The sequence below is a fragment of the Nothoprocta perdicaria genome, unplaced genomic scaffold (assembly GCF_003342845.1).
Source record: "Nothoprocta perdicaria isolate Ctin4 unplaced genomic scaffold, notPer1 scaffold_39, whole genome shotgun sequence".
NCBI lineage: Eukaryota > Metazoa > Chordata > Aves > Tinamiformes > Tinamidae > Nothoprocta > Nothoprocta perdicaria.
In genome coordinates, this window is record NW_020455632.1 from 3,209,606 (window position 1) to 3,235,421 (window position 25,816).

At 36.3% G+C, this 25,816-nt stretch overlaps 1 protein-coding gene across 1 annotated transcript in view; it reads left to right on the plus strand.

Moving 5' to 3' along the window:
• The window catches only part of LDAH (lipid droplet associated hydrolase), a 113,042-nt gene that overhangs the window by 31,287 nt on the left and 55,939 nt on the right, over positions 1-25,816 (plus strand). Inside the window, exon 4 of the mRNA XM_026044875.1 lies at positions 19,172-19,341. Within this exon, the coding sequence (XP_025900660.1) occupies positions 19,172-19,341 (170 nt within the window). The remainder of the gene's footprint in view (positions 1-19,171; positions 19,342-25,816) is intronic.

Below are 25,816 nucleotides of genomic sequence, written 5' to 3' on the forward strand. Positions count from 1 at the left end.
ACATAAAGCCCAATAAATTCTTTGCATTCTTTGCATTATATGGGTTATATATACCCAAATCCTCTGGGGTATTTTGAGGTGATTTCCTTACCCAGTGCATTCTTTCTGGTGGATAGGTCAGAAGAATCACATCATTTTAAAGTAAATATATAAAAAGTGTTTGTGAGTCTGACCTCCAGTCTTGTACATTGATAAGGGACTATATCACAGAAGGATCACCAAGCACATGGATAAACACAGGCCCTTTGGAAAGAGTTGCTTCTGCCCAGCGAAATCTGGAGATCTGTAAGACTGTCAGTAAGAACATGGGTAAGAGGTTCAGGGAACATAAAATATTTTGAGTTTCAGAAAGCTTTTGAGAAGGATCCTCACCAAAAGCTATTGAAATAATAAATAGTTATGAGACTACTTATTAATTACTATCCTTATTATAAATAATAATTTAAAGATGATTATAGGTAAAGAACAAAGCTTAACAGTAGTGTTTTAGAACAGAGAAGTCAGATGTGGAGTATTCCAGAAATTAGTACTCAGACAAATTGTGTTCCATATCTTAAACTATGATTTGGAAGATGAGAGTACACAGTGAATTGTCTCAGTTTGCAAATGATACTGCACTGCATTTGAAAAGATGTTGGACAGCAAGGAGCTCCAGAAGCACCTCAAAAAACAGAATGAGTGGACAGAAAGGTGACAGATGAAGGTCAGGATAAATAAACAGGAGTTAATGTATCTGAAAAAAACATATATCTCCTCAAACCATGTCTGTGTGATCTTGGACTTGGAATTTACTCTTAAAATTCAGGAAAGACTTTGATATCATCTCTAACATTATCTCTAGCATTATCTCTTGTTGCACAGTTGCAGACAAAATATCAACAAGATGTTAGACACAATCAGTGTTATAAATAAGATATAAGTTACTTCATTATTATATAAAACTATAATGGATCCACATTTTAAATATTAGAATTTAATTTTGTTATTAATGTCTGAAATTTTGAATGCAATCTCAAAGACAACATTTYAGAAGTGGAATTAATACCTGCGTGGAGAAAGGCTGCTAAAACCAAGGAGATGAATTAGTTTAATTACTGGAAGCGATTAAAATGGTTGGGACTCTTTTGTTTGGATGGGAGAATACTTAGAATGAGCATGTCTAAGATTTATAAAATTATGAAGATACTAGAAAAGGTAAATGAAGAACACATCAGATTCTGTAACAAACCTAATGGGCACTTAATGGTTGTAGTTGGTTTAAACTGGGCGATGTGTTTCTATGCAACAAGTAACAAACTTCTGGAGCTCGATGCCAAGGTTTTATAGGCAGATAGTCTGAGCAGACTCAAAGCTATTAAATTCATGGACCATTGGTCCATAAACAGCTGCTGAAGAGCTAGATCCTTAGTTTTGTGGATCCCTTGCCCTTTTCACTTTGGATGCACAGACTGTCCAAGTTTGCTGCTTCTGGTCCCAGTGCCATCTCGTGGCAAGGCTGTGACCTGGGAGGTTCAATGCAGGGCAGTAGAAAGTGGATGTTTCTTCTGTTTTCAGTATCATATGCCAGGATCTGTACTTACTGGGGTATCATGAACAAAAACAATGCATTGTAAGTCACTGATGGATAGTTTAAAAAATAATGAATGGACTTTTAGGAGATCTTTTCATATTTATGGGGAGCACAGGTGCAGGAAATCTACATCGTGCCATTATTATAACTGTAGAGAGCATTTTAAAATGCTGTATATTTACCTTTATCAAAATTCTTTATCAGAGTCTTGTAGCAAACTGAGAAGTTTAATGACCTTTGAAAATAATGCTGCAGTGGCTATGGGTAATGCTTTGCARTGGTTTTGAATATAGCAAAAGACATATAGTTCATGTGATATAAATTCAAGGGAAGCCACAAGGTGGCTAGAAGTCTTCATTATGACACTTTATCATCATATAAGTTGTCTGCAGTGGGAGATTAGATTTTGGGTAATTCATATTCATTGAGATGCAAAGGGAATGTAAAGGAAATTTTAGATATCAGAAGCCAATTCCCTTGTTTATGTATGGACAAAAATAGTTTTCACAAATTGAYTGTAGAAGTGTGATCACAACCCCCRAACCAAAACATGASTATCAGTTGCAAATTGCCAGGTGGTTAACTGGGACGAATAGGGAACCATGCACCGGTGTTCATGTTCTCAGATGGCTCCAGCTTTCTACAGGAGTTCTTAATTTACTTYTTGTAGCATTATAGCAAATAAAAATCCTAAAGTCTAACAAAAGTGGGGATGGGGACAAAGAATGCTGCTTTTGCATCTCTTCATTGCATCTTTGGCTTTGAATTCCTAAAGCAAAGTGCATGTGTCAAGGACCACTGTGTAGGATTGCCAAAACCAGGTCAATGCTTAATGTGCTACGCAAAACTGAAACACTTTGTTTCTGATGAGCATTTCATAAGGCTTTGTTTACAATAGTCTTATGCAAATCCTTGGAGGAAGTTCAGTATTCATAAGAGAGCTGAAGACATAAATCTCTGACACTTCTGACACCTGAGGTTTTTCTGATTGGAGCCTAATAAATGAAAAATGGAGAAAAAAATAGTTGAAAGAAAAATGTGCTAGAAAGGATTTATATTATTAACTTAGCATATGCAAGTATTTAAATAGCATTCTTGACAATTAAAAGCTGCTCTCTGTGAAGTAATAAGCGGCTTAGGGACTTATAATTTGCTACRTCAAACATGATTTTATTACTATAAATCTTTTTAAGGTGCAAGTATTTGTACATCATTTGGCTAATTTCAGCCTTAAAGACACATTCATAAGAATAAATAGGAAATATATGAATAAAAAATAGATCATAACTGAAAAATAGCAATTTATTCCTTTAATGTAAAACAAGCCAGCATGTACATCCATAATTGATTCATTTTTCTGCATTTCTGGAGCTCCTTTTAATGTGTCACTCTTTAGAAGAATTTGCATTACTCTTCTTTGAGTTTTCTGGTCACGTCTGATCAGAATAATGCCATGCATCTAGCTATAATGCATACATTATGAGAGGCTTTTACAGTGTAATTTATCATTTCTTATATGAATGTATTAAAAGTACAGTATAGCTTAGTGCCATACCTGTCAAAACAGAGTCTGCTGCCTGAAAAACAGTATTTATAATTTAGCATTTTCCTAGGAATTAAATGGGTGGTCACTTAGTCACAAGACTAAAAGCAAGCCATATTTTTATTTTCATGGCTTGCAACTCCTGTTGAACATTTAATGTTCTAGAATAAAAGTCAGTAGCAACAGAAAATAAATTGTATCTCATTGCCTTCTCTTGTAATGCATGATTTCCTTTGAATAGCAATCAGAAACATTTTAAGAGAAAATAATATAAGAAGTACTTGATATTTCTTAGGGAAATTGAAGTAAGAATGAGGATTTTAATCTTCAGTACTTTTAAAATTCTTGGCTGAGGAAAAAATCTAAGGGTAAAACTAAAAACCAAAATTCACATGAGAAATACTTCATTTATTTGAGAACACATCATTCAAACAAAGTGCCAGTATAGCTGCACAGCCAAGGGTGCRCTATAGCAAGTTATGAGTGGTGAATACTTATGCTATAAGCTTTATATTATAAAATGCAATTGACTACAAGTGCTTGAGTACTGCTCAAGACAAAAGATTTGGGATTAGGAATAATTTCCCATGTGGTACTGAATCAATGACATAAATCAGGCACTTAGAAACTTTTCAACAATCTTTCAACTTCTTTTGACAGAAAGAAAACTGCTTGTTAAAACTAACACTTGCATATCGGCAGTTCCTGAATTATTTGTAGTTAATTTTATATTAATTCCTAGTTCAGTGCTTTATTATGAATATGCCATTTTACAATAAAGTCTGAAAGACTAGATTTTGCCCTGAATTTCTTTAAAAGACCTAGGAAAGCAAAGATTAATATGAAAACCTTGAAAGTCAGTCCTCTTTAACGTGTGCCTTTTTGTCACTCTGGGCTGCTTTCATTTAAATGCTGATTTTGCCATTATAGGCTGCATAATCATCAAAAGTCTCTAGTCATATATTAGAATAGAGTAGTATTGTGAAGTTTTGCTATGATTTGATGAGAAATGGAAAGCACAACATCCCAGACGAGAATAAGAATAGGAAACAACAGGTTTGGATATGTTTGTCCTCAGGACTCTCAATGTACTTGACTTTATAGGACTCTAAGAGTGAAAAGTAAAGTGAAATGAAAACATAGTTAAACGATTTATCAGTTTTTATGAAATAGTGATTCATAGGTTAATTGATTAAAGCAGCACAATTGATGCATAAAAATATAGTATGCCTTGTAAATAAAATGMCTAGTGATCAACCATGTCTTAATGATGCAATATTTGGTCACAGGAGAATTGTGTTAAAGTTAAATGTGAGTTTTTTTTCTAAACTACACAGTTTTGTACTGAGCTTTTATATTCCATGGGGAGTAGAACATCATATTGTGTCTTTGTATCCTTAAAATCATTAATTAACAGCTTACTGAAAGTGTTTTCATTACTTTCTCTTTATGGAAGAGAGTAGGGCCTTTGCAAACCATTTCATAATTGGGTCATATCTTCAAGAAGCAATTTGGGAAAGAAGCACAGAAAAGGTGGAGGAATATTAAATAAACTAGGATGTTACTTATGCAATCCAAAAATGCTAATGTACTGCAGTGTGAAGAATTTGTGTTAAAAAAAAAAAAACACGTTTCCAGTGTTATGGGAGATTTTGGAAGCCGTGTACTGCATAATTTATTTGATTAATTGCACCTTAGCACTTTTCATGTTACTTTTTGGCTGAATGAAGCTTATTTTTCCAGCCTTCTGATTTGTAATGAAATTGCAAAATAGACGAAAACAAGAGTCTCCCKTCATCTGCTGTGACATTAATCTATTGAAATCATTTGGGTAGCACCAAATTTAYCCTTGAACAAGCCGATCACCTCTTTGGTTGTATAATTTGCTAGGCAATTGCCTGCCAAATGACAGAATTGAGTGTGGACAAGATTACCATCAATGAGCCATAAATTTCTATAATCGTATGATCTGCTGTGCTGGTAGGAAAGAAGCTAAAATAGTAGCCTGAGCAAGACAAGGAACATGATGTGCTATAATAAGAGATTAGGAGTTATTTAGAACCAAACTGTGGTCTGTGGGCCACCACTGGTTTCCAGGACACTTGCTTGTGGTCCGTGAAGAGCTGGCTGATGAGATGAGTTGGCTCTGTCACTAGTTTCCGCTTGCTAAGCCAAATTAATAACAGCTAAGAATACGTTTCTAATAATATGTTTTTTATGTTAGCATTTACTATGGTGGTCTTAGAGATTTTACCGCCATGAATGGGTGGTGATGGGGAGATGGGGTCGTGGTCTGCACGGCAGCAACAGGAGAAGAGGAGATTATCATGCAAGGTAAATTCTTTTAAGAACTGGAGCCCTAAAAGCTGTGGCTTATCTCTAGCTTATAACTTTTGCCCTCATTACTGTGTATGTGAGCAGAAGAGAAGTTTGCACAAAGGTATGGGGACTYGATATGCGTTTGGTAAATAGTTTTAATGATCTTGTTGCTCTCATTTGTTCTAAATAGTACAGATTTTTACTGATTGCTCGTTTTGAAGAATGCTTGTACTGCTTTAAGGTAAATGAGAACTATTGGCAGTCTTCAGTTATATAGTACCTTGGCTTTTCCCTTTTATATTATCTAGGTTTGTATTAATAAAGTAATATAAAGAGTGTTAATACAGTACTATGAAGTATCTGCACAAGTTCAGAAGTTGAAACACAATGTTTTAAGCTACACAATGATAACTGCTGTGTCTAAAAGATGTTTACGTCCTCTATAAGGCAAAGGGAGAAAATTGGAGGAAAGGCAGTTGAAATAGGCTCTTAATGGCCCCTGTCATCATGATAGAATGAAGCCAGTTGCATATTAATTGTGGTTTGAAATCTATAAGGAAGGAAGTGTGCAYGTTTAGGTAAACAGGAGATATGATGAGGCATTAATGTTGGTAAAAATGCTGCTGTTTTTGTCCTTACTTGGTAAGGTCGATATTTCACTGTGTGGTTTTATTTCTAGGTGTCTATTTTAAGCAAATAAATGAGCATTTCTTGTTGTGATCCCACTGGAATGGTTTAAATCTGAATGTGTGAAAAGCAAATAGTGTGAGAGATGCTGCTGTCTGCTGATTACTGCAACTCTTCTTTTCTTGGAGCCACATTCAGTTATTCATGGAGGCCCCATAATCATGCAAATATGGCTCTATTGAGCCTTTGAGTGCAGTCTTRCCATATGCTGTTGAGTTTATTAGTACTATTTAAATTTAAGTATGTTTAAAAATCATGTTCAGCTCAAAAGCAAAAAGAATTAAATAAAATTCTGCACTAAAGTAAAATTTGCAAAGGATTTCTAAGTTGCCCTATTATTTTTCTTTTCTGGTTATCCAAAACTTCAGCAATTCTAACAGCTCACAACCACAAATTTATTGATAAGATACCCTTAAACACTATTAAACGGATTCTGGTACCATTTCATGCTGAGCTATATATTTCATTGTCTTCAATGGAGTTTGAAACAACTTAGGCTGATGTTGCCAAGAATATGATTTTGTATTTGTTTTTGTTTTGTTGTATGAAAAATACATTCCCTATATTCTCTTTCTCTCAAACATTTTCACTGTCGTCATATGTATGGGCATATTATGAACAAATGTCCATCAGTACTTTCTAATTGATTCTACTACTTATTTGACTATTTCCCTTGTTAAAGAGAATTTTTAATTTCAGTTTATATGTAATGTTTATCAAGTTCTATTTTAAAAAATATTTTTTAAACTAAGAACTTTTGAAATGTGTTTTAGACTTCTGGATCTTTACCCAGAAAATAAGAGATTAAAAAAAAAAAAAAGACATTTGTCCATTGGAGACTATAGTGTATTTGCTGCCTGCATTCCAGGAAACTTTGGTTACGTTTTAAGATTGTTTATGGATCATTTTCCACCTTTCACCCCATGACATAGGTATGTTCTCCAACTGATACCATCACTTCTAATTAGATGCAGATGGCTGTTAGTAGAGAGAAAAGTGTTCAAGAATTTGAACCTTATGAAAAGGTAACGTTTATATCTTTTGGTGTCTTGACTTAGAAGGCCTGCCACAGCTGCCTGAGATGAGCAGAGCTGTGGTGTTTCAGTAAAACTTGTTTGAATGTTTACCATACTATTGTATGGAAAGTAAAAACGAAATAATTTAATAATCAAAACATTGAACTGATTCTGATTATTTTCTCTGGGGAAAATACTTAAGAATCTTTTAATCCAGGTCAGTTTGAGGGGAAAAAAAAATGTTTCTACCAGAGAATGGAAACAGAGTACCCTCACAGTAAGGAATAATTCCTAGTGTCCAGAGGTGCAATGGGTATGGTTTTGGTACTTGAATCAAAAGATATATTCACTATTTATAATAATTTGTTAGTGATTTAGACCTTAGAACACTTAATTTTGATGTCAGTAAAGCTTGCAAGAAATTGTACAGATCAGTTCAAATGTGTTCAATAGTGGGATTGTTTTTAATTCATTATGATCTACAGTCATAATGACTGAAAAACCATCAGCTAAGCAGCAACACAGCAAACAGCAAAACAGCAAGATTTCAGATTCTAAAAATAATCTGATTTGGAACATGCCACCCTTTTATTTGCTTTGTTTTCAGTAGTCCCCATCTCTTCAGGGAAAAATAGGAGCATATCAAATGTGAAAAGAAATAAGAATATGCAGGAAGAAATAGCTGTGAGTGGGCTCGCTTGGATATTATCAGTCACATTAATGAACTGCTATTCTGTCTAGTGCATCCAACTAGATCTCTGAAAATTAGGGTTATCTTTGAGWCACGATGTAGGATAAATGATAACAGTGATGTGGGCTCAGGCTGAATGAAGACGTTTCATTGCTGCTTGTTGGATCAAGAGATTTTCTCTTTTTCCTCCTTGTATTCAATAGGACTATTTGTTAGATATGTTCTTTCCAAAAGTCTTCTTTTGTACTTTAAGAAACTCATTAAACTTACTCTAGTTACAAGCTATTATATGACTTCTAATGTTAAATAACTCTGCATAGCTGACAACCCGTTGACTTAAATGATTGAACAGACTGTACTTATAAATTCACTGGAAATGCCACTATAAGGTCTTTATCTTTTTCAGAATAAAAGTGTATTTTTGAACATATTACCATTCAGTCTTTGCCGTCTCAAAATATATTGAATTCTGAAATGGTGTTTAGGTGTTTGGGAGGAAAAAGTTTGATCCTGTTGCAATCAGACATGAAGAGAGAAACTTCTTAAACAGACATGAAGAGAGAAACTTCTTAAAAGAAATTTAGACTACTTTAAATTCTACATGATCATATTTGGATCTCTTTATTTGGGGGCACAGTAAATTCAGTTGCTGTTTTTGTCTTATATAAATTGTACTTTTAAGCTACAGGCAGTTTCCAAAAGTTTGTAGTGAGCTAAGACCTGGATGTGTGCATGACAGATGAAGAAAATCTGCTGTTTCCTGACTCTGGCCCTAGGACTCTTTGTGATTCACAGGTAAAATGAAGACAAAAAAAAAAAAAAAAAAAAGGCCTTATTAATCTATAAGGAAAAATCAGCTTTTGCAACAGTAGCACTTTCCATCTCTTATTTCAGCTGTAGTACAAAATCCAAGAAAAATAAATCCAATGCAATATCTTTGGCAATTTGCCATACCTACCATGCTRTGTTGTTCAGCAGAATGACTAAGAATGGAGTTTCAGCATTTTATTTGTGAAAGTTAAGAATGAAACTGCAGCCTTGACAACAGGGGAAAAAAAGTCCAATTAGTTTTTAAATAACAAAACAGCGTAAATGACAAAATATAAATCTTAAATGCTTAATTTGACAAGAATGTTTTTCTTCCCCAAGGGTGTGTAGTTTGCAGTATTAAGTAGATGCACCTAGTAGTTGATGCTTTTGTAGTAGTGCAATAAATAAACCTATAGTGTATAAAGAAAGCACAAGATGAAATTATGGTCCCTTTCCACAGTGTGGYCCCTGATTTTATTAAATTTAGACACACGATGCTCTGTTCCATTCTCTTTTGCCTTACACAGTGCATTGGTACAAGTAAAGAAGAATAGAATATGAAGTGCTCCTAGCTCAAAATTCTGATCCTTTCCGCTGTTTTTGYAGAAATGCAGGTGATGGTAAAGCATGAAACTCAGTGAACAGTATCAGACTGGAGAAYTAGATTCTGCAGGCTGCTGGATTTGCTTTACAGCGCGTGAGCTGCCWGTCACTTCCAGTGCAGGCACCACTGCGTCACGGCTGGTGGCATTTGCTGTCAGTTTGCACTGGTTCGGCAAAGAGCAGAGCAGACAGGGTCAGTCAGTCAGACTTTTCAGAAAAGGAGTGATTAGATTTGTGGATTAAGCACGAATGTGCTTAGCACTGCACTGCAGTACAAAATGTGTTGCATATGTTATAAAACATGGAGTAAACTGTGAGGGTGACAGAGCCCTGAAACAGGCTGCCAAGAGAGGTTGTGGAGTCTCCTTCTCTGGAGGTCTTCCAAAGCTGCATACATAGAACACACATAGAATTGCCACTACCATCCCCTCACCTCTTAATACCATTTTCCTGGATTTGATTATGTGCAGAGTATCATAATTTTGTTTTCCTTGTATAATTAAACTGTCCAAAAATAAGTGTTTGYTAAAGTGGGATATTCATTAGGTTGTTCTTTTGCTACTTTGTTCAGTAAGAAAGCCTTGTGCCTTAGTTTCAAGACTGAAATTTCCCCTTGTTTAATTGGGAGATTATATCTGGCCAGGAAGGAAGAGACGCTTGTATATGTATATATTTTGCACTGAAGAGTTACATTAAGGAACAATATACTGTGTGCATGGATCCTGGCCAAAAGCATACATTAAGTTCCTCAAACTCTGGTAAAGATAATTTAGATACCAGGAAAATATATGTGCCCTTGTGAAGCTGGGTGATACTTTGGACCATATATGAAATGAGTATTCCTATGAGAAGCTCACAAGGTGGAAATTTGGAAGGATGCCACATGCCAGTCAAACAAAGCAAGGGAAATACATTTTTGGATGTATCTCAGTGGGGGAGTTCACAGACCTGCATTCCATGTTGCAGCCCACCCTTTCGGCAGATTAAGTGATCAAATCAGCAAGATAGTGGAAACTGCAAGATTTTCTGTGCGTGTTGGCTGCMTCTAGATGATTGATACCATGACCTACAGGCTCAGGTCCTTCTGTGTATAAATGTAAACATGGTAGTAGACTGCCTTTTTCCTGAAAATCTTATTATTTACTTCATTTTGACAACCACCATATTTTCAAGTATATGAGCTCCTCTTTGTACCATTGGTTGTAAAGTCCATGCCACCACAAGGCAGTAGCCCTCATGTCTTTCTTCCAAATCTCTCTTCTTACCTTTTTTTTTTTTTTTTTTTTCAAAAAGCCTAAGAAGTGCATTTCACTGCAGCATCTAGTATGGAAAGACGGGAACCTGTTATGTGAATGGCTGTTCCCCTGACATATCTTTTCTACAGAGTTACCCTGTAAACTCAGGAGGTCCAAGCACCACGAAAAGAACAATATGTTCTGCAGTTCCCAGTGGTATCACTTTTTGGTGAATTTACCAGAATTGAGAGTAAAACCCAGAAAACAAGAAACTTGCAGGAACAATCAGATTGTCATTGGCTCAGACCTCTCAGTCCTGGGGGAGATTCTACAATGGAAATTTAGATCTATTTCTCCAGGGTGATGGTTCTTTAACCCGTCCCCAGTCAAGTTTTTTCATCATTATTGCTCTATATGACTGTGCTTTTTCTTATGTTATTATAACTGAAGATTGAAGATTTTTAGAGCCTGTGCTTTCAGTAAGAGCGTAAGTCAGAGCTTATTTGTGACTGTGAAATGCAATCATCCAGATATGATAAAATTTTATACCTGTGTTACGTAAAACACCAATATTGGGTTTATTTTGAGCGTATAAAAATGATTAGGCTGGKTAGAGATTGGCATAGAACTGCACCATAAAATCAGTATCTAATGGTGCTTGCCTTGTCGTGTGGGGCACAACTGCAAAATTTTATCTCAAAGGTCACACTCTTAACTTATTATAGCTTGTTAATAGTGGCCCTTATCTGTTAGCAAGAAGCAAGATTGGTAATGTGGAGTAAAGTCTCTCTCAAAGGTCCTGATTTAATAACTTCAGTGAGCTCTTGTATGTTTTTCRTCAACAGTTGTTTTTTAGCATTTGTCGTGTTTATTAGTTAATTCTGACAGATTATGCCAGTAATGATTTAACTATAGTACAGCTTCCTTTGAAAAACAGATGAGGTGTTAAATAAGTGTCCCAGAAATAGGAACATATATAGCAAAGGAAATCAGTAGTTTAACTTGTAAATTAAGGTCTCATGTTAGTTTTCTAATAAAGAAAATAATGCATATGACTGCTTCAGTTTCTCGAGTAAATGGTAATTTATTTGTGGAGGATACCTTTACAAAAAGTAATTACTCCAATAAACACTAATGAGTGGTGTGTTTATCTTAGAAGTTGCGTGAATAGTTCCTGAGGGTACCAGGGCCAGATTAAGGTCTAAGGGTTAATCTAAAACACAGTGCTCTAAGACCTAGTTCCTGGTGTCAGTAGGAGTTCTTCAGTATTTATTGAACATTCTTTCGCGGTTTCCATCCCCATTACTTTGGCATTTTATTGCTTGCTGATACAAATTATGCAGGGCTCAATAATCAAATCAAAGTTCAGGTGAAGCCTTTAGGCTTTAAGCAATATATCTTTAGGAGCTGTATTTTCTAGAAGATTTATCTATCTTAGACTTGCAAACCGGAAAGCTTAGGTTTTAATTTTATAGTCCTGTTTAAACGTTTTCATTTGGCATCATTTAGTGATATGGAATTACTGTATTTTGTCATAGAACAAAAACAAATGGATTATTTAATTTACAGTATTAAACTTCTGACACTGTGATATGGTTCAAGTAAGTTAGTTATGGTCCTGTTTTCAGCCTGCAGCTATGTGAATGCAAAGATTAAATTTGATTTAAATTCAGCAGAAGTGGACTCATATAGACAGCAGTTACTCAGTCATGATTGCTGCTTCTCTCCAGTGCTGTATGTAACTATAAGGGAAGGAGAAGTTGGGGCATTAAGTTGCTTGGCCCTGTATGCTGGATGCACTTAAGGTCTTTGGTGAGGGTATATAACACTTTACATGACCTTGGATTARCTTCCTTGGACTATTCAGTTGACCCGATCTTGCTCTTGTGCCTTACCCACACTCCTGTACACACAGTTTGATGCCATCAGTGTGACGTTTCAGTACCTTCCCCAATTTTGCTTTTGATTTTGATCAAATTTCCTTTTGATGCTTTCTTGTGACTTTAATAGATTTTTATCCGTTAAAGCTTGTTTCTTTAATTACACTTAGTATTAACGAGTATGGTAGTGTATCATGCGGCTGAAATGGTTGGCATATTGAGAGGAAGAGACTTGTCTTTATCTTGTACAAGACTCAGGAATTCTGAAAATTCCTCCTTACCACAAGATTAGTATGTTAGGTTTATTAGAATTCATTTTTTGATATCTTGTCATTACCTCCTCAAAAGAAATGACCCAATGAAGAAGAAAATATAGCACAGGTAAATTAGTGGGGTTTTGTTTTTAATTGGCATGTAATGGCATATGGCATATACTTACAAATCACCTTGTTTCACTCAGATCATGGTGCTATTCACATCTTTAATACTGTCAGCTTAATGTCTCAAGGTCGCATACAACAATTTACTCCTATTTTAGGGGTTTTTCTCTTTGCTTGGTTTGCTTTCATTGTAGACTACAAATCCAGTAGATTCAGATCTTGGRATCCTGTCATGGCTCAGCCCTGTGGTTATTTAGAAAAATCCATGAAAGTTTGTCTTAGTGATTAAAAGAAATTCTCGTCTTTACTTAAGATATGCCACATCTCATTTTTGTCGTCGGAAATGTATTATTAAAGAGCCTAGCCGGCAATAAAGTTCTGCCATATGGGTTCTATGGTCCCAGGCTGCATGTCTCTTTCAGTATAGCATGTCAACAGAAGCAGAGAAAAAGACTTATTTTTTCAGCAATGTACTGCAGACTCCCTCAACTACTTGCTGGCACTCATTGAAACATTAACATCTGCCATTCTCATTCGTCCTTTCTGTTAGGGGCTTGTTGTCCTCTCTGGGCCATTTCTAGAAGTTTTCATTTGCTGTTTCTGAGCAGAACGGAGACTTATGGTCCTTATCAAAAGTCCAATGCACAAATTCTCAGGCATCTCACTCTCTAATCCCACATCTGCATAGCTTCTRATGTCTGTTAGTGATGCTATTTAGAAATTCTAGAAACTTTCCAATGCAAATCATTTCTGTCATCCTTTTAATGTGTTCAGGACAAGGATTCCGGATGGAATTTGGTATTTTAGCTTTTTTCTTGTCCCTCTTGATCTATCAAAAGAAGGACTTGAAGCCATAATATCTTATCCATAATATGCAAGTCATATCTGCAACAATCTGACTCTTTTTCTTTCCCTTTTCCCCTTTCTCCTACTTTTTCATTTTTTTCTCTCTCTTTGTCTCTCTTTTCATAGTCCATTCCTATCCATTAGCACATTGGTATTAGGTTGAGAGAACTTTTGCCCCTTTCTTCTAAGGTGTTAAAACCTTAACACATAGACACTTTTTTTTAGTTAATATCACATCTCCAGTTCTGGAAAGTTGTGGCCTCACAGATATCCAGATAAGATCCTTGAGACATTTTTCTCTGTGTGTGCACCTCTTCCCCTTCTGTCTTTGACCTTTCCCTTTTCATCTTTGGAAACTTTCAGCTTTCACTAAAATCCTATTCCCTATTTCAAAATGTCTAATCGTGGTAATACCACTACTTTTGTTTCTCTCTTGTTTCTCTGCCTCTCTCTGGCCCTTCGGCCTTTTCTTTCTTGCCCTAATCCTTCTCATTCCTTAAAAGAAAAAAGAAAAAAAAAAAAGAAAAAGAGCAATCTAGCCCTTTGTGACTATTTTTTCTGAAATTAGAGTTCATTTTCAAGAGAAGGAGGTGGGTGGGCTTTGCATTTATTTATACAATTGGCTGTTAAGGGACTCCTCAGGTGCCCTGTTCATTTAACATCCTGAAAATAACATTCCAGGACCTTTGATTCATTAGGGATTTCATGATGTACTGGGAACAGTCCACTCCTAATCTGAATGTACTGTTTTAGACTTTCTTTTTGAGGACTAGTTTGCTTCAAAGTGGCGAAGGTAGAACAGTCAAACATCTTATTTTCCTCTCTCTCAACAGATTCAGTAATTTTTGGAGAAAGCAATACAACTGTACTATTCTTAGTGCAGTTTATGTATGTTTAGCTGAGCTCTTAYCTTCTCCAGAACATATTTTAAAGCCTCTTAAGATGCTTCTAATGTGATTCTTCCTTGAATAGATAAATTTGATTTTGTAAATTATAAAAATTATATAACTTTTAGATGTGTATAATTATTTTATATACAATATATATTGTATTTGGAGTACTGTGTTCAGTTCTGGGCACCCCAGTATAGGAAGGAYGTGGAGCTTTTGGAGAGGGTCYAGAGAAGGGCAACCAGGATGATTAAGGGAATGGAACATCTCTCGTATGAAGAGAGGCTGAGTGAGCTGGGCCTGTTTTCTCTGGAGAAGAGACGGCTCAGAGGGGATATGATTAATATGTATAAGTTCAGGAAGGGAGAATGCAGGGAGGAAGGGGACAGGCTGTTCTCACTGGTGGCCAGCGATAGGACGAGGGGTAATGGCCACAAACTGAAGCATAAGAAGTTCCGTCTCCAGGTGAGGAGCAACTTCTTTACTGTTAGGGTGACAGAGCAGTGGAACAGGCTGCCCAGGGAGGTTGTGGAGTCTCCTACTCTGGAGGTCTTCAAAACCCGCCTGGATGCCGCCCTGTGCCACATGCTCTAGGTGTGCCTGCTTGAGCAGGAAGGTTGGACTAGATGATCTGTAGAGGTCCCTTCCAACCTTAAATATTCTGTGAATCTATGAATATCCGTTCAAAGATATTTGCAACACATTTCTATATCCTTTTATAACATGAGGGTATGATCTTTTGCTACCTTTCAGACTACTGTATTTCTTCCTAACTCAAGAGCACTCTGCAGTGTCCATAGAACAGGTTTATAACTAACTGGCATACAGATATGGGATAYCCCTAAGGGATACCCCTGATGGGAGCCAAGCTCTTGTGCTGTGAGGGCTTGTGCTGCACTATTATAAAGAGAAGCACTGGGCTATCTTCAGTGCTTGGCATAAATCCTACCATTTTGTCCCATTTTCCCGTGCAGTTATCATCCATTCTGTGGTTGATATGTTATATAAAAGCAAAACTAAGCAAGTTAAAACCTTTTTTGTGCTTGATTTTGAAGGTAAGGAAGGAAATATTTTGAAGGAAATGATCTATGAATCAGATAGTTTTGCAGATTTGTAATAACCCAATAAAATGAATTGGGTTGATTATTTCAAATGTGATTTTACCTGTAATTTATTTGTAATTAGTTTATTCAGTTTGTTTTAAACAGGGAAGATTTTCTTTCMTAAAGAAACTGCCTTTAGCAATCAATGTTTATAGTAAGCCAGTGTTTCAGTTAGTCTTTGTCATGCCACAAGAAAAAACGTTAAATAAATACATTTCTGCTAAGGATAAAAAAACTTTCTTTTTTTTTTGTCTTTTCTGCTCCATAGCTTGAAACTTGATTGACCTTCTTCCTTTGCTTAAAAGGAAAACCCAAACTATCTTGTCCATGGCTTGTTCATGACTAATTTGTAGGCCTTGGAGGATTCCTGCGTGAAGGAGTGTGTGAGCGGGTGTCCTGGGACAGACTTGTCCTGTAGTAAAAGCAGGAGTGTCTCAGTGTATCAGTCTTCAATGTTCAGTCACCCACAGTGAGCAGGGGAGCTGGGAAGCAGCGCACACCAGCGTTCCTGCCAAGTGGGGAAGGACAAAGACTTGCAGCGATCAGGTGCACAAATATAAGTAGTATTGGTAAATCTTTCCCTTGCCTCCAGTATCTTTTTGAGTTATCCAACTAAGAGGGTTCTGTGATTTTTGTAGAATTTTAATGAAAGGCCACATCTTCCTTAGTCTTATGCCTGTGCGTAGCTGATGGTTCTTTTTTTTCTACCGAAGAATTTCACTTGCATACACATGAGAAAAAAAAAAAAATCTGTGTTCTTTCCCTGAAAACCAGAGTTGTCTTTCCTAGCAAGATTAACATGTTGACTAATCTTAGAGCAAACACTTTATTTTAATCTATCATTGTTTTCTCACTGTGGGTTTAGCAGAGGTCAGAAGAGATTCATTAAAGTGATTGTACATTTGTTTTTCTGAGAGCACATCAGAAGATTAATGCTTTGCCAAAGAAAATACAGAAATACAGTATTTCTTTTAATAGACTTCAGCTAAATAGAGCCTTAAAATCACATGCCGGGGTCCAGATGGGATGTTTGTAGCATAAGGTACAACTCTCATAATTTCTACTATCTGAAAACTGCTTAAATGAGCTCTATTTCAGCCATGCCATTTATTCCACACCTGAGGTGGAGTAGCTCGGCCTCTGCTCCCTTCTCTGATGTAGAGCCATTGGAGAGCTAGCTGCCAGTGTGTTTGTGCAAGTCTATTTGCTTATATAAAGATCTCATTTAAGCTTCTCCACCCAAGAAATTCATGTTGATTTTGGACAATCCTTGGACRATTTTACTCCATAAAATAAATAAATAAATCTTTCAAACCTGTGACACAGCCCTGCTCTCACATATTTTGGACTATTCTAAGTGTAACATTCATGCTAGGGAGACGTGAACTAACATGAGACATGGACAACTTTAAATTTGTCCAGAAACAAAGTAGAATATATATTTCTATGTAGGGTAACGTGACGTAGGAGTTTCACTTGACTGAAAAGGCTGAATCAGTCTGTGAGGAACAGAAAGTGTATGGATCCCCAAATGCTCCACCACTTGCTTATCTTCCATTGTGGCTTTTCCAGAAGAATAACCAATATGATTTGGTTTGGCAACATACCAGCATTTGAGAAGGAAAGAAAAAGTTGCATTAAACTGCTGAAACAATTCTCTTGGGTCAGCATTCACTGTCAGGAATTGCTTTAAATTGAAGAGAGATTACATGTGTGTGTAAAATAAATCAAATCAATAGACTTAGGAATCTGATTAACTAACCATTTTATGCACACCGCTGCTCAGCACTGTGGTTTGACCCAATGCAGTTGAACTGGTGTCCATAATTATAATCAATCATAACAAAACTGGCTCTTTGAAAAACATTTCCTGCAAACTCTTTTCTCACTAGAGGTGGACAATGCCTGAAAAATAAAGTATGGAAATGATAGCACATATTTACAAAGRAAAATTGATCTGCTCAACAGAATATGTGATAGCTTGCAAACACTCAACATGACTTGCCCTGTCACTTGTTGCTGTATCCACATGGCCATCGTATATCTAGTATTCTTTGTTTTATGAGGGTTATATATACACTGAATTAGACTTGTGATTTAGATAGCCCACTCCTGCATGACATTAAGCTGCAGTACAAATAAATAAAACGTAGGAAAGACAAGTTTTTCTAAAAATAAAAGCAAAGATTAAAAAAACATGTTTTGGCCTTAGGCCCTTATTTAGGAATACTTTGGGAAATGGAAGAAACCTTTTTATTTTTCATTACCTGTGGAAAGCCTAGTAGGCAAACTATTATTTCCTATCTCATTTTACCTTCCTTGAGTGTGTTTTAATAAGCTCTTGATCATTTAAAGGGAATTGCTGTAAGTTACACTGGAGTATGATCATCAGCACTTTTAGTAGAAATATTTTCTACTAAATAATATTTTTTTTCCAAAAAAAAAAAAAAAAGCTTTTTGTTTTGACTTCTGTAATAATTGCTTAAGATTCAGGAAATAAAAGGTCCTAGATGCTGTCTGTAAGACCAGAGCTTAGTGTTGAGCCAGTCCCATCAGATATCTGACTCTTTGAGAGATTTCGCTTATTCCAGACTAAAGCTTCACTGCAAGTCATCGTGTAAGGAGTGTTTGAGTATAAAAATGAAGCCTGAGATAATTGTGTGGATCTAAGAGACCAAATAATATTTAATACCTTTACATCTCTCAAATTCTTTTTTTCCAGCATTTCTTCTTGCAGTCTTTACCATACAGTGGTCCAGCTTAAAAAAGAGGAATGGCGTAGGCTTAGTAAAGCTTTTAGTTTAGTTAATGGAGTACTATCCTGGGAGATAAAAGAGGAACTCTTACACTGAGGAACTTTAGAGCCGTGTCACCCACCTAATGACCTAAAGATCCCCAGTTTGTGTTTCAGTCACCTGGTTTTCCTTGGAGAGAATGGTGAAGTTCTCAACACAAGTTATTTGCCCAAGTTCCTTAAGGAAATGATGGCGAAGCAGGAATGAGATTGAAGAGTAATGTGGAACCCTGAAGATCTAACCTGATCTTGCTCTCTATGTTAGTGCTTCATATTGACACATATGGTCTTAATATTTTTCCTCGCTCTATGGAACTTGTGTGTGTGTCTGTGAAAGACAAGAAATTTTGGTTATATAAAGGTCCTTAGTGCACAAGGACAGGGGTGATGGTTTGTCTTGAATGAAGGATCTCTTGTTCCTGTGTAACGTTTTTAGTCCTAATCTCACAAGGAAAAGTTGCCTCTTTTGAAGAGCCTGTATTGGTGTAAGATGATCCAATGCCTTGAGTGTGATCTTGTGTTGAATGAAAGAAAACATTGCCAGAATGGCGTGCTGTCCATCTGCTCCTGTATGTTTCCCTGCTTCCCAGTTAAACGTAAGGCGTTACGTCCTAAGCAGATGATTCATCAGTGTATGTTTACCGGTAGTGTTAACATAAAATTAAAATTATTAGATATTTATTTATTTATTTATTTATTTATTTATTCATTCATTCATTTTAGTTTTCCAAAGAGGTGAAGAAAAATGAGGTACTTGAAATTTCTAATATTAAAACCAAGGACCTTTCTTCTTTTATGTTTCAGACACAGATATTAAGGAGCTAGAGGATGTTTTTGGACTTAACGGACAAGTAGAGCATAAGCTGAACTTCCTCAAAAAGAATGTGTCAAAAAATATAAAGCTGGTACTGATTGCTCATTCTATTGGTTGCTACATCACACTGGAAATGATGAAGCGAGCATCAGAACTTCAGGTACATCAACCTTTCAGCCTGAAAGTTGCATTAATAGTGAAGCAAAGTATGTGCTTAGCCTGTGGGTAATGCCATGTCTTTCCTTTGGATGCCATACACAAAGTTTTAGTCCCTGTTTTCATTAAAGTAAAATAAGAATAAAAAAAGAATGTCTAGGTCTAATAAAATATAGAAAAGTAGTCTGGAGTAAAATTCTTATGTTGAATTTGAACTTCCAAATGCCATTGTAATTTAAAAGATTAATAATGGCTATGAATATATTTAGGACTTTCTTATTGCCTTCTCATCTTTAAATAATTTATAAACAGATCGCTAGATATTTGATAATTATGTTATTACTCAAAAAAGTTAAGACATTATGATTTTAATAACATCTTCTTACCCCATGGCAAGCAGTTTATTAACTATACATGGAGAAATATATGGAAAATAATAGTAATATAGATTGTGATGAGTAGTGGTGTGAAGGATATTGGTTTTAAAATTTAATACATATGCATATAATTTTGCTTCTGCAGATCTGTCTTGGTTTGTGTAGTGTGAAGAGAATGGGAGGTGTTATTTCATGTTCTTGTTGCATCACCATTTTTCTTTCCCTCCATGAAGCAATATGAAGGCTGAGGCTGGGCAGTGTCCCTGCAACTGTGGAAATAACAACCAAACTCTTAGTGCTTGGTAACAATTCACTGCGGTAGTGGATGCTGAATGAAGAATACCAAATTGTTGCTTTTATTTTATATTACCTCATCCTACATCACTGCCCCTTCTGTTGCATTATACAAGCTTCRGTGGAAGGAAGTACAGTGTTAATCTAAGGTCTGCATTTAATATAGCCCTGAGGAGGTTCTCCTGCTTCTTCCTAACCACGTCCGCTGCCTGTCTTAACTTTTTCTTTCCTTTAAAGGAAACAGCAACTAAAGAAGTGAAACATGAGGATAAACTAATACATTACCACAGACATTTCATTTTGAGATTATAAACAGTGGTCTTTTTGAGGGTGATTTTATTGTTGCTTTACCGTTTCAATATGGAAGATTCTAGAAAATATCATACACAGTAATTTGCGTAAAAATACCAACTTYTCTTTGGTCAGCATCCTTATAATCTTTATTGCACAAAAGGTTTTATCTGCTTTCAATTAAACTATGAATTGTTGTGTAATTTTTTTTCACATGGTCCACCGGCAGCACAATATTCATCTGCATGTTGAAATTTAGGTATCTTTGGGATGCTCTTAAATGGCATGGTGCACTGTTCACATGAAGTTACCATATGACACGCCACATTTAAGATGCATTTAACAATAGAAAATACTTGTGCAAGCCGGAGCGTTGTGCAACCTTTGTCCCTTTGCCAAAAATAAGTTAACTGTTAGGCTTTATAACATATGAAGTGTGATAATAAGAAACTTGTGTTTCCATCTCTCCCTTTATTTTTACTGGAATATTTGATTCCCACAAGATTTTGAGCACATACGTGTATTTTAGTAGCTAGATCATTTGATTTTATTTTTGTGTAGTTCTTATGTGATATTCTTTTGTTATATGAGTTTTGGTTTTGGTCTTAAATTCTCTGCTTTTAAGAGCCTCTCACTGCTTACAGTTTATTATTCTGAGCTAGAGGTTAATGTGATGTATTTATTGTTCAAATAATTCAGTAAATGTTTATATTTGGAGTTAATGTTTAGCAGATTTGATTTTTGGTACCTAGTTTAAGCCTTTTTATAATCTAACCAAATATAGACCTGATTGTCCCTCTCACGAGCAGTGATGAAGGAACCTCATAAACTAGGACTGCAGACATGGACTGGAGAAACTGCTTTGTCCTCTTCTGTCCTTAGTTGCTCCTCAGCTGTTATTTTGAGTGCTGCAAATTTCTTGGGCCCTACTGTCTTCCGCAGGATGATTATCATCTTCTATATTTTGTTTTCTTTTTCTTAAGGCTTGTTTGCTACCTTTCTGTTAAATACTGCTTTATTCCTTTATTGCAAGAGAAATGAAACCAGAATGGCCAATATACCCCTGGGATAAATTCAATTTTGGACCCTGTTCTTATTTTATTACTGACTTTCCAGGAGGCTTCTGTTAATGGTTTCCACAGGAGACCCCTTAACACAAACTTMGACTTTCTTGTTGCCACCTTTAATTAAGTCTAATCAGAGGAGAAGTGCCACATCAGATTACCTATGTACTCTTAACTAACTGGGACTATAGCTTAAGTTTTAGTACTGGCAAACAGCCAACTATACAGTTAAACCCGCAGACTAGTCCCTAAAACCCAGGGAGCTGCTCTCAGACAACACCCTGGCATAGTCCCAAATTTGGGACCCAGATCCTTGGGGACCAAGGATCATTCCCTGTGCTTCTCTTGGGTGCAAACAACCTGGTTGGAAAGGGACAGATGTTCCAAAGAGGCCACATGGATACAGGCCATCCCATGCTGTTCTGCTTTAATCTTGGGACCAGAAAACAGTCTCCCTGGCCTTTCTGTTTGCTGTTATGGATGTAACCTTGGTGAGTTTTTCTGTGGTGGGTATCAGACCTAATTATATTCACCTCTTCGTGGGAAGTGAAGCATCTCGGGTTTGTCAGAGAAGTAAAAATTTTCTCAGTGGGAGACAGAAAAATGCAAAAAAGTCCTCTTCAGCTTACTTGATACTTGTTCTTAACCTCCTAATCTTTTTCTGCTATTTATTCAGCTGGTAGAACTGAGAAATGAAGCTAGCTGACACAATGATTTTCTCAGTTTTGGACCTGATGCCTAAATCATAAACAGGCTAGATCGTCTAGTCACTGGCTTCGAAAATACGTGCACTTGCTTGGAGTCTTTCTGTGTGCATTGCTGAGGACACCACCGTGCACTTCCTAAAGTGCTCAATTTCATCATTAATTTAATGATGAAAATTTAATGAGAAGATGAGCATGTTACCTGGCTAACGAAGTCCAGTATGCTATAGCACTCACTTGTGATGGTGCTTTTGTAATGCTAGCACCTTTGTGGTCATCCCAATTAACACTTGTTAATCAACTCACCCATAGTTCTTGCAAGCCTCATAGATCAGTAAGAGTGTAAAACATATGAATTTAAGAAAATAACATTTCTATAATACATGATTCAAAACCATGCATATGCCTTGTACCTATGGCTCAGTGATACTAAAGAATACTGGATATTGATAGAACTTTGTTGATTTTAAACATAATAACTAACAATTTATGTGTTGGAATTGTTTTGTAAGGACAAATCAGCATCTTGRAAAACCCACCACATCATTTTTGTGCTTTGTTCTTTTACATCTACCATGTCTTTCTATAACCATCTTCTCTATCTCAAACAGAATTCCTGTTATCTCTGCCTTTCCTGTGAGAAATACGAGCATAACAAAATACCATAGCTTACATGTAATGATTCCAGAAGGGTATACAGTGGCATAGCCATATATTCTTTTTGTTTTTCTTTTCTCTTGTCTGTCTACAAATTGCGTTCAAGTCTTTCTCTTGAGAAGCTACAGTTTTTTTCAGGATTCAGTAACATACTTGGCTTAGAAGGATTTTCATTGTGACTTCTTCATAGTTCAGTAGACTTTCAACTAATATTTCTGATATTAGTTTAAAAAGCAGGCATATGTTTTTTAAATCTTTATTAAATTTAACTGATTCTAGTGTAGTCTTTTTGTCCTGTCATTCCAAAGCTTTTGTTGCTTGTAAGCATTGTTAATAATATGCTCTTTCACCACCTTCCTTGCTCCCCTGAATCACACCTTTGCTTTGACATATGTAGTCCTCATTTTCAGGTTTCATGCCTGAACCAAAGGACCAGGTTCCATCTGTCGTGGACAGCTTGCTTAGAAACATTAATGGCCTACAGAGACACAACAGAATGACAGATGTCCCAATCCTGTTAGCTCCTCACCCCTTCCTCACAATTACCTGCAACCTTTGCAGCACATCTCTGTGGAAGGAGACATCTCTGCACTTGATACTCCTGAAAAAGATACTGGTTGGGAATATAAGGTTTCAGTAGGTATCTGCTCCTTGCCTTTGCCCAGCCAGGACGTTTCTTCTTTTTCAATATGTGTAAGAAATTGCCTGTATAAAGATCGCTACAATTTATTTAAACAGTAAAAATGGTGGTAGAACAAAATAGTTTGCAATATGATGTACCTTTCTCTGCAGTGTAAAATGTAATAAATAATTATTCGGTTACAGAAGAAAAGAAAGAAAATGTATCACCATGTTTAAAAAAATATGTTGTCCATTGTCATCAGAGTGTGTGATGATCTTACTAGGTTGCAGTGAGATGGAAAGTGAAGTGTAAATATATTCTAGATTCACTCTAGACTAGAGTATTCAGACATGGAGATATTCTGTAGTATTTCTGTTTAGGTATTTTTTTCTCGGGTTTTCATTTATGAAGTCTCTCAGTCAATACCTATTCTGCAAATGACTAAAGCTTTKTTTTCAGTTTATTGCCAAAATTGCCAAAGAGAGTTCTTTTTATTTAAAGTTCACAGGGGACAAAAGCTTTGAGTCTTTTCATTTTTTTCTTTCTTAGAGATTAGTTCTCCTAAGAGCAGAGCTGGGCAGAGATGTTGTTTCCTGATACAGGCGAATACATGATTTGTTATCATAGCAAATCTATGCCACCTGTTAAATGAGCTCTATTCCCATGCTTTTGGATTGGTTAGAATATTAGCTTACARGGCAGAGAGGAGAGAGAGAATGTAAATGGTTCTGGAGTGGTTTAAATTCTCGCTTGGACAAGTATAAGAATCAATGCTACCCCTACCCTATGCCTCAAATGGAGCTGCAGCTTTTGTGTCTAGTTAATACCCAGATCCTTTCTGTTGAAGTACCTGGAAAACTTCCCCTAGCTTTAATGAAAATAGGGGTAGGCCAAAAGAGAGACAAATATGTCAGAATTCCTCTGCCAAATGATTTATTTTGATACAAAATTCATTCCAGTGACCCGTTTAGATTAATAATTTAGTTTCAGTTGTTTTGAAAGCTTGATCGTGAATTTGAGAAACACTTTTTAATGACAGGAAAGAGAGAAGTCACTTTAATTTTAAACAAGGGTCCCCTACAAGAAAACAAAATTCTTTAGTATAGAATTACTGGAAATCCACAGAGACTACRAGATTAAAAGGGGGAGATTTATTAACAGCACAAGAACTGCTAGAACTGTCCTTAAGCGTGTCTGACATATGAGATGATAAGAAATGTTTTCAGCAGCTTGAATAGATGAGGAAAAAGACTGCATGGAAGCCGTGACGTTTGTACAATCTCTGTTTTGCTGAGATTAGTACCTATACCCATTAATCAAGACAGGTGTCATCATTACAGAAAACATGTTTTGAATGGACATGAATTTATCACATTAGGAAGTGTCTAAAAGTTACAGTGCATTTTGGAAATGGAGAGCAAATGAAAGTCAAAAGGCACCCTGAGACAAACAGAAATAAAGATTTTGATTCTTTTTTGAGACTCTCTTTTAGCATTATGTCATCTAATTCAAATATTGATTATAATTAATGTATTGCCTCCCTCAGTACTTTCCGCAAGCTCACTTGGTGTTGCTACTATCTTGGTAAGATTGCTATTGATGATCACCTGGCTGACTATTTTAAAGTCGCTCAGTGAAAAAATACATTATTTCCCACCTTGCACTTTTACAGCAGTAATCTTTGTCTTAAATCTTTTGAAAAGCACACTGAGACTTCATAAAATTTGAAAAATAGCCAAGGGATTTCTGAGGAGAGGTGGTACGTAGTCTCACATAGAGGAGTAAGCTTTGGAGACCTGTGTGCCACCCCCCTTCTATATCCCCCCCACTTCTACAACTGAAGCAGTGAAACAAGAAGGAATCTAATACAGTTTTGCATAGATTTAAACAGGAATCTCTTCCACTGTCTTCATTGAGACTTAAATGCTAATTTAACTTTACGCATGTCTGAACCTGGTCACTGAATTGAACTCTTTCTGTAATACACATTTTTGGCAGTTCTCTCCATCAGTTCTTAGTAAAAGCAGAGCTTTGGGAGCGTGTAACAGGAGGTGCAGGTGGTCCAAGTCAGCAATTAGACGTAAGTTTGCTTTAGTTGGCAATATACTCATTGCAGGGGCCACCTAATCCGCTGTGTGGCAGATGACAAAGCTCTGCAGAGTATCTTCTCTCAGCGAAGCCTCAGGCAGTCCCAGCAAATCTGGTGGAACAGCCAATAAAGAAAGCAACAGGAGCTTGTTGCATATGCCCCAGCATATGCGGGTCTGTCGTTTGGAAAAGAGCAAGAAATAACACAGATGATTTATTAAACCTGACCAAATAAAATAAATAAGAAAATATGTCTTTGAAGCATCCAGGGAGATTTTACGAAGATTTTTGGAGCAGTTTGGGAAAAAGAAGGAAAGCAGAAAAGAAAGGAAGGAAAGAAAATAAAGGAGAAGGAAAGGGAAGGAAAGGGAAGGAAAGGGAG